This window comes from Zingiber officinale, chromosome 4A (assembly GCF_018446385.1).
Source record: "Zingiber officinale cultivar Zhangliang chromosome 4A, Zo_v1.1, whole genome shotgun sequence".
Classification (NCBI taxonomy): domain Eukaryota; kingdom Viridiplantae; phylum Streptophyta; class Magnoliopsida; order Zingiberales; family Zingiberaceae; genus Zingiber; species Zingiber officinale.
The window spans coordinates 146,366,843-146,385,223 of record NC_055992.1 but is presented as its reverse complement, the minus strand read 5'-3'; the positions used below and the strand labels follow the sequence as shown (position 1 = coordinate 146,385,223).

Here is an 18,381-nt window from a genome sequence, read left to right as displayed (position 1 = left end):
GTTGGACTAATCACCAAAGGAACAACCGCTAGAGAAGAAGATGGAGTCGGAGGGACCTCTCGGATGAGACATCCGGATCCCATCTCCATATGAGCGTGAAGACTTCAACTATTGGAAGTCGCGCTTGGAGACATGGTTCTAAATGAATTGGAACCATTGGATAGCATCGGAGCAGTCATTCAAGACTCCAATCGACAAAAAGGGAAAACGCCTCCGGCCTCAATATTGGATCAAGGAGCAAAGGGAGCAATCGGAGGCAGACAAGGAGGTAACTTGAATTTTAATTAATTTATTACCTCCTAATGTGGTATTGAATGTAGGTGAGTACAAGAGTGCTCATGAGCTTTAGAGCAAGATGATTGCACTCCATGAAGATACTACACAATTCCAAGGAGTGGAGGAACCCAAGGAGAAGGGTTCATTGGTCCAAGAGAAGGACCAATCAGATGTTGACATGTGCTCAACATCCGAGGAGGAGAAGGAAGATGAGGAGGTATCATCCACATCTTCATGGGAGGAAGAAGTGGAACCGTCCACATCTTCAAGTGAAGAGGAAGAAGAGCAATCCAAGGAAGAGGAGATCTTCGAAGCTCAACCCTCCACCTCAACTACCAAGAAGAGCACAAAGGACCACATCAAATGCTTTGAGTGTGGTAAGATGGGACACTACAAGAGTAGGTGTCCTTCGCTCAAAAAGATAAAGGAGGTAATCCCTAAACCCGGTAAAGTTGCTTTAAGAACTAATGTGGGTTGTAGGGGTGGAGTCAAGGAGAAGTATATTAGGTGTTTCACACGTGGTGAGTGGGGACACTACCACACGAAGTGCCCAAAGAGAGAAGAGCTCAAGAAATTGAAGCACTTGAAGAAATGGGAAAAGAAGAGGAGCTCAAGTCAAGTAGGAGCTTCAAAGGTAAAAGGGAAGGTAATCCCTATTTTGAAGTTTAATCTAAGTTCAAATTTCTACATGCTTGTTAGGAAAAATGAAAATTATATACCCATGCATAATTATGAATTTAGGTATAATGATAGGAATAGGGTTAACACGGTAGATAACCCTAGGAAATCATGTACTAAGGTTAGACCTAATAAGACCCAAACCACTTTGCCTAAGGGAAGGAAAGTGGGTGAAAACTAGACATTAATCCCATGAGGGGGAGACACATGCCTAGGAAGGATAGGTCTAGGAATGTCCATGATAGACATGTTGATTCTAGGGTTAAAAACCTAGAATTGGAAAATCAAGCTTTAAGGGAAAAGCTTGATAGGTTAGAGAAAGTCCTAGATAGGTTTATTATTGGACTTAAAGGACTTGACATGTGTTTGGGTGGTCAAAGATCCAAAAATGTCAAATTGGGTTTCTCCAAGGCCAAGGAGAAATCATATTCTAGGGTAGCAAATGATAACGGCAAGGGAGAGTCATCCAAGGCTAATAAGAAGGAATATGCTAGGGTGACATATAATTATGGCAAGGGAGAATCATCCAAGGCTAATAAGAAGGAATATGCTAGGATGACATATAATTATGGGAAGGATGAGGTGTCCAAGGTTAAGGACAAGAAAAAATTAACCAAAGACAAGGTATCTAAGGTTAAGAAGATAAGGTTTGTAGGTCAAATGTCACCCGAGGTGCACCGAAGTGACCTAGCCATAGTAAATGAGTCACCTAGGGAGATGGCTAAGGTTAAGAGCTTTAGAGGAAGCTCAAAGAGTCTTTGGGACCTATGGTAAATGAATCTCAAGCGAACCATGCTTGGGACTCAAGATGAGTCATCAAATGTGTCAAAGTGGTTTGGAGACGCACTTGAGTCTCAAATCTCGGGGAATTGACACAATTGGGTTGAGTTTCATACAAGGAAAGATGAAATGTAATTCATATTGCATGAAAATTGATTTTAGATGTATAGATGTCATATAAACTAATGCAAGGGATGCATTGTGGTTTAGTATGGGCAGATACATCAAGAGGAAGTCAAAACTAGGACTTTAAATCAATATTCAATTGAACCATTTAGATAGTTTTGGATTTTGTGTCAATCTTGGGATCCGTGATCAATATATTTTTGTATATATTTTTCCTAAGTAGACATTGGTAAAACAAACATCTCCACAAAATTTGAAATTTTTTTGATGTCTGTGGAATTTCTGGTGCATTTATGAAATTAGGACAGAAATATTATTTTTAGCTAAAATAGTGTACCAGTTAACTGATACAGTTACCAGTCGACTGGTAACACTGTTCACAAGTATAGAATGTCTTTGTAAGTTCATTTTGAAGAGGGTAGTCGATTGGGATGCAGTCGATTGATATAGTCTGAAAATATGTTTTAGCAATATAAAATGACCAAAAGGATGGTAAACATGTATGTAATCTTATGGGGGATCAATACATGATGTTTATGGTCATTAGAGGTTAAAGAGTTCAATAATTGGGATATTGTTGGAACTCTTTTTGATGCATGGCAAAGGGGGAGAAGTGTTGGGTTTAAGTAGGAAACCTACACACCCTTGCAAGAAAACCTAGCTCAAGGGGGAGCTTAGGTGAAGAGGGAGCAATTGCTCACTTGTTGGCAAAGTGGGAGAAGTTTAACTTTGTGAGAAATCCTATCTCAAGAGGAAGCTTAGGTGAAGGGGGAGCCTAAGGTTAAGTTCCATAACTTATGCATGAGTAGATATGTATGTTTATTTGCATTGTTCTTGTATTTATGTTTCCCTAACTTAAACGGATTGCCAAACATCAAAAAGGGGGAGATTGTTGGAGCAATCTAGGTGCCCTAGGTTTTGATGTTTGGGCAAAGGTTTAAATTAGGTTTATTATTGTATTTGATATGCATTGTGAGTGTGCAGGATGTAGGTACAAAAAGAAAAGTCCAAGTGTGATCTTGGCAAAGGAGAAAAGTCCAAGAGAAGTTTTGGAGGTGTAAGTCCAAGTATGTAGTCTTGGCAACGTAAGTCCAAGTGTGACTTGGCAATAATTGAAGTCCCGGAGGTGAGGAGCCTCTTGGCAAAGGAAGACCCGACAACAAGAACAAGGCCGAAGGAAGTTCCAGAAGACAAGGCGTGAAGGATAGGGAGGCATCCGATGAACGCGAGGTTGATGGAGGAGGCTAGAAGGCTAGGTCTAGGTTGGTCGGGCGAGGACGAGTGCTGAGTGAATGTACTCGGGAGTCAAATCCTAGGGTTAGGGTTAGACCAGTTGATTGGGGTAAGGCACAGAATGTTTCTATGCCCGATGGTTGCAAAAATAGTCGTTTGGTACTATAGCAGTCAACCGTTACGACTGATACACTGTAGCAGTCAACTGATACACTGTAGCAGTCGACTGATATACTATAACAGTCGACTGGTATTGAGTCGTTGGCCTATAACGATCAAATTCCACTTAGGACCAGTCGACTGGTTTCTTTACCAGTCGCCTGGTGGTGGGAAAATAACTTGGTGTTTTCCTCCTAAGCTTTATTTAATAGAGCTCGGGGTGCTTGTGCATGGTCGACGAAATTAGTGGTGGTTAACCCTAATTAGAGTCTCCAAAGTGCTCAAGTGTCTTGTGCGAGTTGTGGTGAGGTTTCTCCACCCACAAGGAGCTTCGTGAGCTAGCCGAAGTTTACCGAGGATTGATCCACCGACGGATTGAGGTTTCGTCCACCTTATGGATACGCCTTGGAGTAAGAACCCTAATCTCTAAACCACGCTAAACGAATGTGTATTGGTTTGCTTTCTTGTTTATTATTTTCTAGAATTAGCTTTCCTTTTGTTTGTTAGTATTTTTATTTCCACTGTAACTAACAATTGTAGGAAGCTATTCAACCCCCCCCCGCCTCTCTAGCGGGCATCAAGGTCCCAACAGGTTCTACGTTTGAATTCATCTAGTGTTGATAATTTAGTATAGGTGTGTAAGGGTGTTCAAGAATATAAATGCATAGATTAAACCCGTTCCTATTAGCTAAACTTTTACAAATTAGTAGATGCATAACAAATAATGGTTTTGATCAAGGTTTAAAATTTCGAATCGTGTCGACGTTTCGGTTTATGACTGGAATGATATAGTTTTTGTATTGTGTTGTGCCGATATAGTTTTAAGACCGTCTCCTACCTTCCTAAAGGCCTCCGTGAAGTCGCAGCAACCTCACGCCCCCACAAAGGCCTCTATGAGGTCAGAGCGGCCTTGCACCCCGCAAAGCTCCCAAGATCATGGCAACCTTGAGACCATGTAGAGGCCTCTGTGAGGCTGCTCTTGCCTCGCAACTCCAAGCCCAATACTGAAATATGATTTTGGTATAAGTTGGCGGGTGAAGGGGAGCCTTGGCGCAACGGTAAAGTTGTTGTTTTGTGACCAAAAGGTCACGGGTTCGAATCCTAGAAACAGCCTCTTGCAAAAAGCAGGGTAAGGCTGCGTACAATGAATCCTTCCCCGGGACCCCGCATGGCAGGAGCTTCGTGCACTGGGCTGCCTTTTTTTTTTCTTTTTTATAAGTTAGCGGGCGAAACTACAAATTCCACCTATGTCGACTGACACGGTTCAAAATCTAAATCCATGGTTTTGATTCATAATTAAAAAACAAGAAAGTTAATATATGAGCAAGAATACATTGGAGATTTAGAAATGAATGAACAATTAGTGATGTGAAATCTTACAATTGAGAATTCAATTGTAGTAGAATTTCTGACTACAACATAATCATTTGAAAGGACATCAAAAGCAAGTGATTCATCCTCCCAAACAAAGATACTATCATTGTTAGCCTCAGAAAAATACTCTCCTGGAAAACAAAAAAAAAAAAAACAATAAGCCATTAGAAGGATATCATTCTAAATAAATACTTACCTTCTCTAGCATTCTTTTTATATATGATTAATAGCAGAATCGGCATCAACAAACATGACATCAAACTATCCAATGAACAAAAAATAATGTTTTCTTCATGATTCATATTAGGGCAATAGAAAACACAGGCTTGAACTCAAACACGATATGCTTGCCTTCAAGTTACAAATATAACTGGTAAAGATATTATTTCTCTCCTCAAGAGAATAAACAAAATAAAAGGTAGAATGTTTCCAGAAACAAGCAAATTTTGTGTAGAATTTGCAGATGTAACCACTAGTATGAACCTTGTTCGATTTCGGGGGAAAATTATTTGACCTTTCCTTTTCCTGATGACGGATTCTAATGTAAGACACATATGACCAACCTGAATTTTCAGTATGTCCTAACTCCACAATGCTACAAAAACTACAAAAGGCTCTAAATTTTTCTTAACAAGATAATATCAACTATCAACTATTCTTTTATAAAAAAGTAAAATGGCAATAGACTCCTATTAGATGTTAAAAGATCAAAATAAGACCAAGCTAAGCTATACTAGCAAACAACTAAGAGAAAAGATGCTAACAATCCCTACATAAAAATCAACCTTGCAAAACATAACAAAGGATTGACATAAATGATATACATAAACATTCCATATGAAGTCAAAGAAGGAAGTTAAAATTTAAGCCAGATTATCTTCTAATTTGACACTCAATGTCACCCAAGAAGACACTTTATACGGCCTCCACAAAATATATTTGCATTGACACTTGAGGAGAGATTGTAGACAATGCAAGTGAAGTGTGGTTAACCTCTTTTGAAACTAATATCATGAATTAAAACCCTAAACCTTGGATAATGCTTCTAATCAAAACCTAACTCCATGGATGCCCTATTTGCCTTTTTGGTTCCTCTTCTTCTTTTGCTTCATGTATATCTTGAATCCTTTATGTAATCATGGCATTCATACCTTATTGTCTATGGTAATATATGCTTTGAGTGCCTTGGATGTATTGATAATATGCTTAGAGTTAATAGTCGTATTTAATGATGCATACATAAAGTTGTTATCCTTATTTAATGAAGCATGTTTGGAGATTCTTTTTGTTACATATTAATCATTCTAATATGTCATATGCCAAATGGTTACCCTACCATCGAGAACTTATAGAATAACAAATATACAAGGTGCATGAGATGATCTAGGGTGTGATGAATGGTTAAATGTATCTTGGACTCATCTAAAGGATTTTTAGCTCAGTGGTCACAAAGACCCTATGGTCATTGACGGTGAGACATGTAATGTTAGGGTTGTCAACGCCTAACTGTAGATTACACAACTTCATGGATGTTGCAGGTGTGTGACAATTGGGGGACTAATGTTTTACTAAGGATCAAGTAACTTCTAGGATATTGTGGGCATGTGATGGTAAGAGCCGGAAGTGATATATAACTAGGATGATCATCAAGGTTGATGCCCCTAGGGCTTGGCTAAGTTGATCACCACATGATAGAATTGCCAAATCAAACAAGGGTCGATTCCCGGTTTTGCTGGGAGAAAATACCCTCTCATGTGGTGGCCTGTTCAGTTTCCTAATTTACCTCTCTATAAATAACTGTGGGCCTGACCATGCAGGGGCAGTGTATGACCTTTTTTCCAATTTAAGGTTGATACCTAATTAGGGTTCACATGAACTTATGACCGCTTTATGCTGGAAAGTGCTTTTAGGTCAATATTTGATGTTCCGCTCACCTTATGCGATTCTTAGTTGTATAGCATGAGCATTGAGATATAAAGGACATTTTCTTAAATATGTTTTTAGAGATTGATATTCCTGGAACTGTGGAGTTGCATCATCTTTCTTGCTCTATCCTTGTGGCCTTGTCTGACTATTAACTTTGACTTCTTATAAGGCTCTCCTAGCAGTTTATCTCAATGTCTCATACCTCTGTTTGCCTTCAAATTAGCCTGAGGCGAGTGGTAGGGGCATCAATCTGGTCTTCAGGTGTCTTCCGTTATTGTTGCTTGAAAGTTAAAACATCACTATTATTGAGGTAGAGGTTTGTGTAACATTTTCAGATTTTTCTTTGATTTGATACTTGTTTACCATCCTACATTTTTTTTGTATGAGACATGACTTGTTATAAATTAATTACAGTTTCTACTTGTATGTTTCTTGGCTGATTCATAGTGTTATTACTCCTATGGTTACTTCTGTGATAATCATCTCTTCTTCCCAATGGTGTTGTGAGGATATTATTTGAGTGTTGTCTAGTGTCCCTGCAGCATAGTCCAGTTTTGATACAAGTACTTGCTTGTGGAATTGTGCAACTGAGAAGATCTCATTTGAGGCATGACAATGACACACAATCTGATAAGATAGATTCAATTTAAAATGGAAGAGAATGTTAACATAATCATAAGTGATCAAAATTTAAGATGTCATAACACAGGTTAACTGATTGATGGACTTACTCTCATAGGCATGCACCTCAAAAGGACAAGGAGACAAATGCCTGTTGTCAAACAGAATACACATATTGTAAGCACCAAGATCTTTTGCCATGTAGTAGCCAGTATATGATCCATCTCGATTGTCATGAAACTCCCATCTCATAAAACTTGAATTGTTCTCCGTAAGTAGTAGAAGACGCAGTTTTGTCTGCTCTGATGAAATTGGATTTCGATAAGAGTCTACAAGTCGCACCAAAACTTCATTCTTAATATGTGTTTTGACATTGGGTTGAAATTGTGCCACACTTGATAGTGATGTATCAACCAACCCTGGAATGTAGAGTCACACAATAATCACTCAATGGGATACCGTTAAAAACTTAAAACAAAATGATATTAAATTAAATTAAACTTACAATGATATGTATAACCACAAAATGCAAAGCCCCACATAATCCAAGAGAAAAAAGTCTGTGAAACAGACTAGATAAGACCATAAATACCACATTATAGAACCAGGGTGATAGGATGGGTGGATATTATCTAGCAGATGATCTAGGGAACAATTGTTAGAGCATCCACAATGGGAGCTCCTTGAGCTCCCATGTGAATGACGTGTCACAAAAAAGTTGGGAGCAGCTCCCTAAATAGGGAACGCTCCCAGCTTAATTTTTTTTTAAAAAATAAAAATATTGATGTGGCAGTGGTGGGAGCCACAAAAAACATCAGAAGCACTCCGACCGTTGGAGATGCCCTTAAACCATACACAGAAACTACTTGGCATCTAACGAGCTGTGATAACAATGGCTACTTTAGCTACGATGAATAATTTATTATCTCACTATCATTGCAATTATAAAATTAAAGAGGATTGAAAAGATACCTGGTGACACTTTCATCACATAAGGATTGCCATCATTTATAGGAATGTTCCCACAAAATATCCAAATTTTGTAGTCTCCACACTTCTGTGGAGTGTAGGTAACATTGAATTGACTAGCTTGTAATGACAAATTTGTTATAATCTGTATGGAAAAAAAATTTCAGCCATGTAAGAATGTACATTCTAACTAGGCTACCTAAGTAAGCAACCTTGCAGTCATCTTACATTAGAGGGCAATCCATGAATGAATTTGGCAGTTTCATTGGACATCCACGCATCATTATTATCCTCTGTTATAAAGCATTTATCAGCAAACATGACTAATGATAATTAGTCAAATTTCACAGAAGGTAATTCAAATTCTCACCATGATTCTGCAAAGGGATAATAATTGGTACACTATTCAAGGTTCTGTTTTCACTTAAAATATCGACCCGCAGCCTTCCTATCTCAACTGGAGATGGGTTATGATACAGATCTTGTAAATAAACTCTGAAAGATGATGTTCTCCCAGCAATAGAACTCATTAAGCCGGACCCATTAGCAAAACTGTTTGAATGATGACAATAACCTGTCAGAAAAACAAGAAACTATTAAATTTTTAAAAATGATCATTATGAAAAAAAATATTGATCCTCCAAGTTTACAAAAAAAACTTGCAAGTAGAAGGAAGAAAAGTGCAACTATGATGCATTAAATTGCAGCACATGATACTATATGAGTAAAAAGATAATAATCATGCTTTAAAATCTCGGACCAGAATGATACAATTTCAATACTGTATCATACCGTACCGATATAGTTCCGGTATTTTTAAAATATAAAATATATTAACTAAAAATAAAAAAAAGTAATCTAAATATTTAAAAATAAAAAAAATAAAAATAAATAAAATACAATTTTAATATATATATATATATATATATATATATACACCATGTGTCGGTGCTGGTCCGCAAGTGGAACGAGAAACAACTCGAGATTTTAATCCATGACAATAGTGTCATGAAATATTCTAAATGGACGGAACTATGGACCATCTACAATACCCTCAATAGTAAATTTTAGAAGAAAATGAGTAACAATCTGAACATAAAACATAGATATTTCTTCGTATAAGGGTATAATTTGACTCTAAAACTAGCAAAGCATGTGAGCTTACGAATAAACATAGACTTCCCAATACTTGAGAAAGCAAAATCAATGAAATAGAATGATTACTAGCTTATTCCAGTGTCCAAGGATAAATGGATTAACAAAAAAAAAAATCATTAGCAAGCTTTTGAAGAAAAAAGTTGTTTTCTAGTAAATCAATTTTAATGTTAATATAATATGTAATATGAGATAAAATATCATTTTAAAGTAGCTGAAGTTTCATATCAACAGAATCAACTAGGAATCTCAATGAACATAATATCTAGAGGAAAGAAAGACAATATGTTTGCAAGGGCATACTCTCAAAAACTACACATGCAAAAGCTATTAAATTTTGCTATTCCAAATAATTCAGCACCTTTTTCATGCGTTGACTTACTTTTTTCCCCTCAAGATGATTAAAATCGGCCTCAGGTGAAAAAATAGTGGAAAATAGTAAGCGTAAAATTACTAGAGCTTCAAATTAGACAAACCTATAAATACAGAGAAATCATATGTCAAGTTCCAGATACTTTCATTAAGCTTTGCATCAAAAATGATGAGTCTGAATTGACCAGGTATAGAAACAATAAAAGAGAGCAATTGGATTCCTCCAGCTACCTCTTCAAATAATAAGTCTGCTACCGGAATAGACAAACTAGAAGTCCTCTCAGTAACACAAGCATCAAATGGATAGAAACCTGGGACGAGGTTCTCAAACTGATCTCTTTGATATATGAACATTTCCAGCCTAGAGAAAACCTGGAATGCATTTGTTTTATATTTCCATTTTCCCAGAGTATTTCTTATGTCTATTGATCCTGTCAAAATAGGAAAAAAGAGAACAGTTAAGAATTTTAATATGCTGGCATCCACCAGGATCCACATATTCAAACATGAAGATATTGGCTAATGCATATATTTAATGTGTATCATTGTGATCTGAAGAAGTCATTCAATATGGTATTGTTTTTCCAAAAGAATTGATTCTAGTATTTAGTTTATCAGAGGGAAAAAGAAAATAAGCAAGGAGAAAAGGTGCAATAACAAATGCATATGGCACATCAAGCAACAAGACTAACAATATCGAGCCTGTATTCTTCAAGACTATAGAAAGATTTCTTTTCCAGACAAATTTTGTTATACATAAATGAAGAAATCACTAGTGGCTTTTGCTTATTCTTAACCGTTGATGTGGATATTACAGTCAAAGCCAAACCTGGTTTACATGAGTCAAAGCCAACCTTGGAAAGAATGGAAGCATTTCCTTATAGAGGTGTTAAGGATCTTTTGGTAAAAAGAAAATGTATGTTGAAAAAACAACAGATTCTTTCAAAAAAAAAAAATAATTGATTTTTGTCTTTAAATTTTACATCATCATCCTCAAGCCATTTAACAATTATTTGGCATCAGCTGCATGGATCTTCCTTGCATTGAACTCAATGGAATATTACTATATTAATATTTAGATCCCTTAAATCACCTTTTACTAGATTTTCCTTTGTTTACCTCTTAAACCTTTAACCCTAACGTGATATGACTCCACATACAGAATATGTGTGGTCTACATGTGTAGTTACAAAAACCTTATTTGGATCAATTTTAAATGGTTGATTAATATCAACTAACATATTTTTTCTAAGTATAAATTAGATGTGTCCTTAAATGTACTATTGTGTATAGTAGTCATTTTTATCAACATATATATTTCACAAACTACCTGCATATGCCACCACATGTCCATGTTCTTGTAGTGAGTCAACAGTAGACTGCGTATAAATGTTTGTTGAAACCATGCCTATAAGGGGATACTAAAGTGGAGGATCAAAGAGAAATTAGTAGGGACTAATGGAAAAGAGCATTCTTAGTAAATTAGTCATGAAGCATACATAGCACATGGATGTAAACAGTGACATAACAAAGCTTTTCTGAAAGTTACAATGTAGATAAGAAGCCAGTAAGAAATATTCCAGAAAGGATGTGAAACTGTAAAAAAGACGATGAACTACTGAATCTTTTGTAAATGTTGCTTACATTTTTACACTTTCTTAGAAAACTCCTATTGATATGGGTTGCTAAATCAAAACCCTAGTTTCTAGGTATGTACATGGTCCGCATCTTAAGAAGAAGAATTAAAAGGATCAATAACTTCATAATACTTAGTAGTGAAGTACCAGACCTGGTTTGACGATAAATGTAAGAGGAATACCACTTAAAGATTGATTATTTCCATAGACATGTAATAAAAGACTTCCAGAGGTCCTGGGAATAAACTCCAAGCCAAAGAATCCCAGTTCATTCCAACCACTATGACTGATGTCAGGCTGGTCTGCAATAGATCCATTTTCATACGATGAAAATACCTTGAAATAACTTCCATTTGGTTCATTATTCCTTGACGAGATACTGTTCCCAAATGCATCTTTAAGAAGCAGAAACAGATGAACTTTTGATCCAGCAACAAATTCGTTGATAAAATCCATCCAATAGATGATGCAAGCAGGAGGATAGATATGCCCTTTGAAAAAATATGGTTCAATAGAAAGAAGTGAATCACAAGATAAAAAATGATAATCACAGAATTTACAGGAAGAAAAAAAAAAGAATTTGCTTTTGGGTTGTATACCAGCAGTAACAGTGAAGTGGAGGGATGGATCCATAATGCCAAAATGGTCATCGGTTATAACCAAAGTAAATCGTCCTGCACGAATGGTAGTAAATGATATATTCCAGGACATAGGATCCTTGTCTAGATATTGTATTACACCAGATACGTATGAGTTGTTCCCTTTTTTGCCATTGACTGATAATGTAAAATTCAATAGGTCTCTGCTAAAAACTGAATTCTTGTCTCCAAGTGAATTTTCCAAAAACTTAATCTTAATGATTGCTATATCACCTGCTTGGAACTCATTCTTATCGCCCATCCAGCCAAAGGTAATGCTAGGTAATGCAACCTTATCACCTTGCCCTGCCATCCATTTTATAAAGCACAGTTATAATTTTGAGAAACTCCAGTAATATGTCACATTTCTTCTAAACTGTTCAAGTTCAAAGTCCAACAGTGCAAACTTATGATTCCATGGCTAGAATTTAACAAAACATAGATATTTATCAATCAGCTATGGTACTAGAATCGAGGTGCATGCCCTTTCAATGTCCTTTCACGTTTGTTTATGATAAATGACACAAGACACTTCAATACCATCCTACAGCCAAGCACAATGGGCAAAAGGCATGCAAGTATAGTAAACCACAAACAATTTAGTAGGTATGGTGCTAAATTTTCTTTTACTTTGCTTGAATGTGAATAGGAGACTAATTCTGTTAGTCCTCATCACCATATATTTCATCAATTTACTTTTTTTTTCTTACTTCACTGGCTATTTAATTCACACTCTAAGAGTTCAAATGATCATGGTAAAATGGACAAAGGGTGGTTTTGACATTGTTTCACAATTTGAAAAGTGCATTAAACAAAAGCACTTTTAAGCTATAGTGTACCACTGAAGGCACCTTAAGTATATTGGACTAATTGATTGAATTTTAACTATTAAACATAGAATTTAAAATAGAATTAAATATTTAGTAATTTATCTGACTTTTTGTATTAGCTCCTGAAATTAGGAATGCATCCTCTTATCTCACATTTGCATTAGAAATGTAATTTTGTGAATATAAGTTTACCAAACACCCCATTTCACAACCAAAGTGTTTATGAAGGCCAAAAGTACTTTGGAAGAAAAGCATTCCTAAATCCACCATAAGGCGTAGAACAATAAATAAATAAACAACAACAACAATCAAGCCTTTATCTCACTATGTGGGGTATGCTATATAGATCCTCCTATGCCATTAGGCTCGATCCCTTACTATATCATTCTTTATATTTAAATGAATCTTATAATATTTTATCGTTGCTAACCAAGTCTTCTTTGATCTTCCTCGATGAATATGTGAATTTGTCATTCTCATATCGCCTGACTAGGACATTTATTAGCCGCCTAAGTATATGTCCATATCATCTTAAATGTGTCTCTCAGAGTTTTCCCTCAATAGATATGACTCCGACTTTCTTTCTAATATTCTCATTTCTTATCTTGTCCATCCTTGTATATTCTCACATTCACCTAAATATTCTCATTTCTGTGACTTTTATCTTCTGCTCGTGCCTTAATATCCTCATTTTGTGACTCATCTTCTGCTCTCACTTCATAGCTCAACATTTAGCTCTATATAGCATAGCTTCTTAACTATTATTTTGTAGAACTTCCTTTTAATCTATTACTATTAAACTTAAAGTCCATATATTCTATTTTTACTCTACTAAGCTTAAAATCTTTAACTTCTAGCTTTTCTGCTAAGATTAGAACTTAGAATTTACTCCTTTACGAATCTCATTGATCAAAACAATGTCATCTGCAAACAACATGCACCATGTTAACTTAATTTGGATTGTCCAATAAGTGCATTCATGACTAGTGCAAAAAAATATGGACTTAGAGTTAACGCTTAACGTAACCATATTTTTACGGGAAACACTTCGGTTAATCCGCTGGGAGTCTTCACTCTTATCATTATATCATTGTACATATCTTTAATTGTCTCAATATACGCTACGTTAACACTTCTTTTTATAATTTTGTACATAATTTCCCTCGAGATTTTGTCATAAGTTTTTTCTTGGATAATGAATATCATGTGTAAATCAATTACCTAAGAAGATGTAGCATGAATCCGAATTGATTTTTGGTGATATTAGTGTCATTCCTCGATCTTTTTTCTGTCACTTTAATTTTAATGTCCCGTACAATTTTGTACATCTACTTTGTTTTTATACAAGGGAACAAAAGCAGTTACCCTCCACTGATCAGACATTGTCTTTAATGTATCTTATTTGGATAAGATCCTTTATCTTCTTCTCTCCCTCTTTAGCTATTCCGTAGATGTCCCTATCTCCTTCTCGTATATCAAGTTGTCGATACAAGCATTCGAGAGCTTTATTCTTGGTTGCACTCATTGCTTGCTTCGCCTCTGTCTTGGTTACTACATAATTTTTCAAGGTTGTTCTTTTTTCCCTTCAATTTCTCTTGTATTTTCTCATTACACTACCAAGATTCTTTATTTGGTGGTGTTTGTCCTCTTGACTCAGAGTATGCTTTCGGATAGAATTTTTAAATTTGACGCCATCTTCTCTCATGTTGTATTCAAGTCATCTTATATTTCTCCTAATACTTATGCTTCTACCCTCTCCTTGTAGATACTTTATTTCCCATCCTTTAACTTCCACCACTTGCTCTTAAGAGTCATGCACATTTCTCTTTTGCTAATAGTATGTTTGAAATGCATATTTAACACTACTAACCTATGTTGGATAGTTAAGTCTTATCTAGAGATGACCTTGCAATCATTATAATTTTTTCTATCATTTTTCTAACCATAACAAAATCAATTTGCAACTTATTGTTTCCACTTTTGAAAATAATTAAGTGTTCTTATCCCTTCTTGAAAAATGTATTGACTATTATAAGTTCATATGTTATCGTGAAATTTAATATAGTTTTTCATTCTTCATTTCTTATTCAAAAAATACCCCATGCACCTTATTATATTCCTCGTTTCTTACTCCACATGCCCATTTAGATTCTCCTATTAAAATTATCTCATTTGTTAGAATTTTTTGTATTACCTCATTTAAGTCCTTCCAAAACCTATGTTTAATGTTTTCATCTAATCCTACTTGAGGTGCATATACGGTAATTACTTTAATAGTTTTTTTGACACCACAATCTTAAGAGTTAAAATCCTATCTCTCCTCTTAACTACTACTCCTACTATTTCGTTCTTTAACAAATAATCTACAACAATACCTATTTCAATTGTCATTTACTTTTTTCTGTATGTCATAATTTAAAACTCGAGTTCTCTATTATCTTTATCTTCTCCCTACCCATTTTATCTTCTGTAAACATAAAATATTAATTCTTCTTATAATCATCATATCTATTACTTCATTGCTTTACTGTGAGTATTCCTACATTTGATATTCTAAATCTAAGACAATCAATATTCCTATAATATTTATTCTTATCCAAACGAGGGTATAAGAACTCTTATATATTTAACGCTATATCCAAGTTCTCATGGAGATGTAGAATGTAGTGGTCCTTACCAAGACATTGCAGTCGAACCACAACATGTTCCTTCGAGGAACAATCTAGCATTAGCGTAATAGCTTAATGGATCCATACAAAATATTTGTCTATGTTTACCATTGGTTGGTAACCTAACGCAACTTGCCTCTTTTATCCCAACTTAGCCGACCATGACGAAGTATTCACCATCGACGGAGTTGGTATATGTAAATTGATAGCAATTAATAAATTGTTGTACTTGAGGAATATAATAGATGGAAAATTTTCATTTAATTGAAAATAATTGTGAGGTATATTGTTGGTAGAAAATAATTGTGAGTATATCATGAGGTAGAAAATAATTGAAAGAGTTGTTGAATGCTTAAAAATAATAACTTTGTTATTATTTTTTGAGTTCCCTTTCTTCTCTTTTGATAGCCCTACAAATGATAAACTCTTATAGTTATTCTGCATTAATGTTAGTTGGCACACTTAAGCCACTAGTTAACTAAAATTTGAATCACATGTCGTTATCTACCAGTTGTTGTCTCGAGTCAATTGTTCATCCATCCAATCGACTCAAGTCTAACCTAGTCGAATCATGGCCTCTACAATTGACTCATTTAGATAAGATCATCTTAAAATTTGTCTTCTCAGTCGAGTTCCCAATCGACTAAGCCAAAATAGAAATATTTTGTTCGAAGCTAATTTATCCTTACTTGACTCCTTAGTTAATTCTGCACATCAATCAATTGAAGCATCGACTACAACCGTGAAACATATTGTTTTTTGGTCGAGTCTTAAGTGTCGGTAAGAATCTACATGAGCTCGAAAGTAGATGTCACTCGACTCTCACAACTTAAGAAGTTACCATCTGCAACTTTACTTCACCACCAAGATCTCGCTAGGTTACTCGTCCCACATATGCATTGAGCCTACGACCTGCTTCTCATGCCATACTTCACACTTCATCTACATAATTCATCTCCTTTTGGCTATCATCAATTTTGCCACCTCGATGCTCCTTGTCCTACGATCCCTCAAATGTTTTATTCCATCCTTATCCAATCTTCAAAGGACATCAAGCCCTTGAACCAACCAAGCTCGTGCAAGCTTCATGCACTCACAAGTGACACAAGCAAACCTAACTTAAATCTCTTTGCTTAACACATCAAAACTATACAACCAAACACGACCATTTAGGGCATAATTGCACTAATTGTCTTTGTATGATTTTACAGGTAACCCAATAATCCATTTATTACTGGAAGCATGCACTAAATAGCATGAATCTTAAAAAAAGAAGAGGTAAACAATGATCATCATTATCACTTACCCACTTACCCTCTCAAATGCACTCAAATTCATCTCATACCCAAAGGGGCTACATGATAGGATAAAAATCTTGATTGCCATGGATTGCAAGTGGGGAGTACTTGTTGTTTCAAACATCGACCACCAATATGCTGTCAATTTAATTTAATAGGCAATATTAGTAGAATTCTATAATTTATTCAAAGTAACTAACAAGGTTAACTAAGTATTACGTGGACTAAAATCTTAACCATTCTTTGATCTTTGTCCCACAGATAATTGCCTTTATGACTCTAATTCCATGCATATCATGTTATCTTAGATGGTAGGATCAGGAAAGAAAGTTTCATCATAATGTAAGTATATCATCCATTTAGAGCTCTTGCCTGTTCAATTCTATCTGTAATCCTCTTTTTCCTACCAATTTCCTTAAGCATCAAGGCAAAGAGTGTGAGTTGCACATAAGGACCAGAATATGTGTGAGCTTACCTCTTTCATTAACTTCCCAATGATTAAATTTATCGCAGCATTATTGTCATCATCTATAACATTCTTTCTTTCCCAACCTCCTTTATGGATTCATCGAAAATTCAAAACCACAAGTTGACAACCCCAAGTGAGAACTCCAAGGGCTAAATTATGTATTTAAAATGAATACTGGATTTGAACTTTCACACGTGGGAGTAAAAGTCGGTACAAGTTTACAAACGAGAAAACAACTGAAGATTTCCTCTATCATCTCATTTTTCTCCTTAGTTTGTCTCTATGCTCTGGATTAGGGTCCTGCAGATGTTTCCTTTTTGCTTAATTGAGCATGCTGCCAGAAAGATGGCGAGCATTCATTAAAACTGCAATTAACATCAGAAGCTTAAATTCCATTGAAGCAACTCCATTCTCCATGATCGATCAAAATCAATTACTAGTGAAAGGATAAAGTTCATGCGGAAAGAGGAGAGCGTAGGTACCTCCTTGAACCGGCAGCGGCGAGATATAAAAAAGAAACCCTAGGTTGAAGAACGCGAACCAAATCCAAATCTTCATGTCGATTTTGGGCTGCCGAAAAATGGATTCAGAGATGTTGATTCAGGGAAGTACAATTTGAAAAGGAGGACGAGGAGGGAAAGGATGCATACAAGTAACGAGGGGTGGAACCGAAAGCCATCTGGCGGTTATTGTAATTTGGGAAATTTTCAATTTGCTCCCGAAATCTCGTTGCTTTCTGGAAATGCCCCCAGAAGAGTGGCCGCGCAACCGCTTGGAGGAATGCCATCGCGGAGCCGATACCTCGCCCTGCCTCGGACCACGAAAAGGGAGAGATCGCCGCGCCGCCTTGAGGAATGCGAACCTAAAATCAGATTTTGGATATCCTTTCTCATTCAGTCAATCTTTTAGGCTATGTTTACTTGGGAGAGTGGAAAGTAAAATTAAGGAAAAATTTCCACAGTAGAAAAGTTTTCATCGTTTACTTCATTAAAATTTTCCGAAGGAAAAGTAACGCAATCCATCCGCGGATAATTTTTGAGTCAAAATCGATCACCTCAAAATCGGACGGAAAGCAGCGGATGGAAAAAAAAATGACGCATGTACCCCTTTTGCATTCACAAAATTACACCATATACCAAAAAAAATGACGCATGTAGCCTTTTTAACTCAT

The 18,381-nt window shown here is 35.9% G+C and overlaps 1 protein-coding gene across 4 annotated transcripts in view; it reads right to left on the bottom strand.

Moving 5' to 3' along the window:
* Positions 1–18,053, bottom strand: part of LOC121971586 (protein GAMETE EXPRESSED 2-like) — a 33,332-nt gene extending 15,279 nt beyond the window's left edge. For 3 of the 4 annotated variants that reach the window (XM_042522910.1, XM_042522912.1, XM_042522911.1), the window contains exons 1-10: positions 17,861–18,053; positions 17,693–17,780; positions 11,906–12,250; positions 11,459–11,797; positions 9,774–10,100; positions 8,513–8,716; positions 8,371–8,435; positions 8,146–8,287; positions 7,284–7,592; positions 4,633–4,757 (exon numbers count right to left, since the gene is read on the bottom strand). In XM_042522910.1, coding sequence (XP_042378844.1) covers positions 4,633–4,757; positions 7,284–7,592; positions 8,146–8,287; positions 8,371–8,435; positions 8,513–8,716; positions 9,774–10,100; positions 11,459–11,797; positions 11,906–12,250; positions 17,693–17,768 — 1,932 coding nt within the window. In that variant the 5' untranslated portion in view covers positions 17,769–17,780; positions 17,861–18,053. The remainder of the gene's footprint in view (positions 1–4,632; positions 4,758–7,283; positions 7,593–8,145; positions 8,288–8,370; positions 8,436–8,512; positions 8,717–9,773; positions 10,101–11,458; positions 11,798–11,905; positions 12,251–17,692; positions 17,781–17,860) is intronic. The other variant, XM_042522913.1, reaches the window with a different exon arrangement.
* Positions 18,054–18,381: the final 328 nt, after the last annotated feature.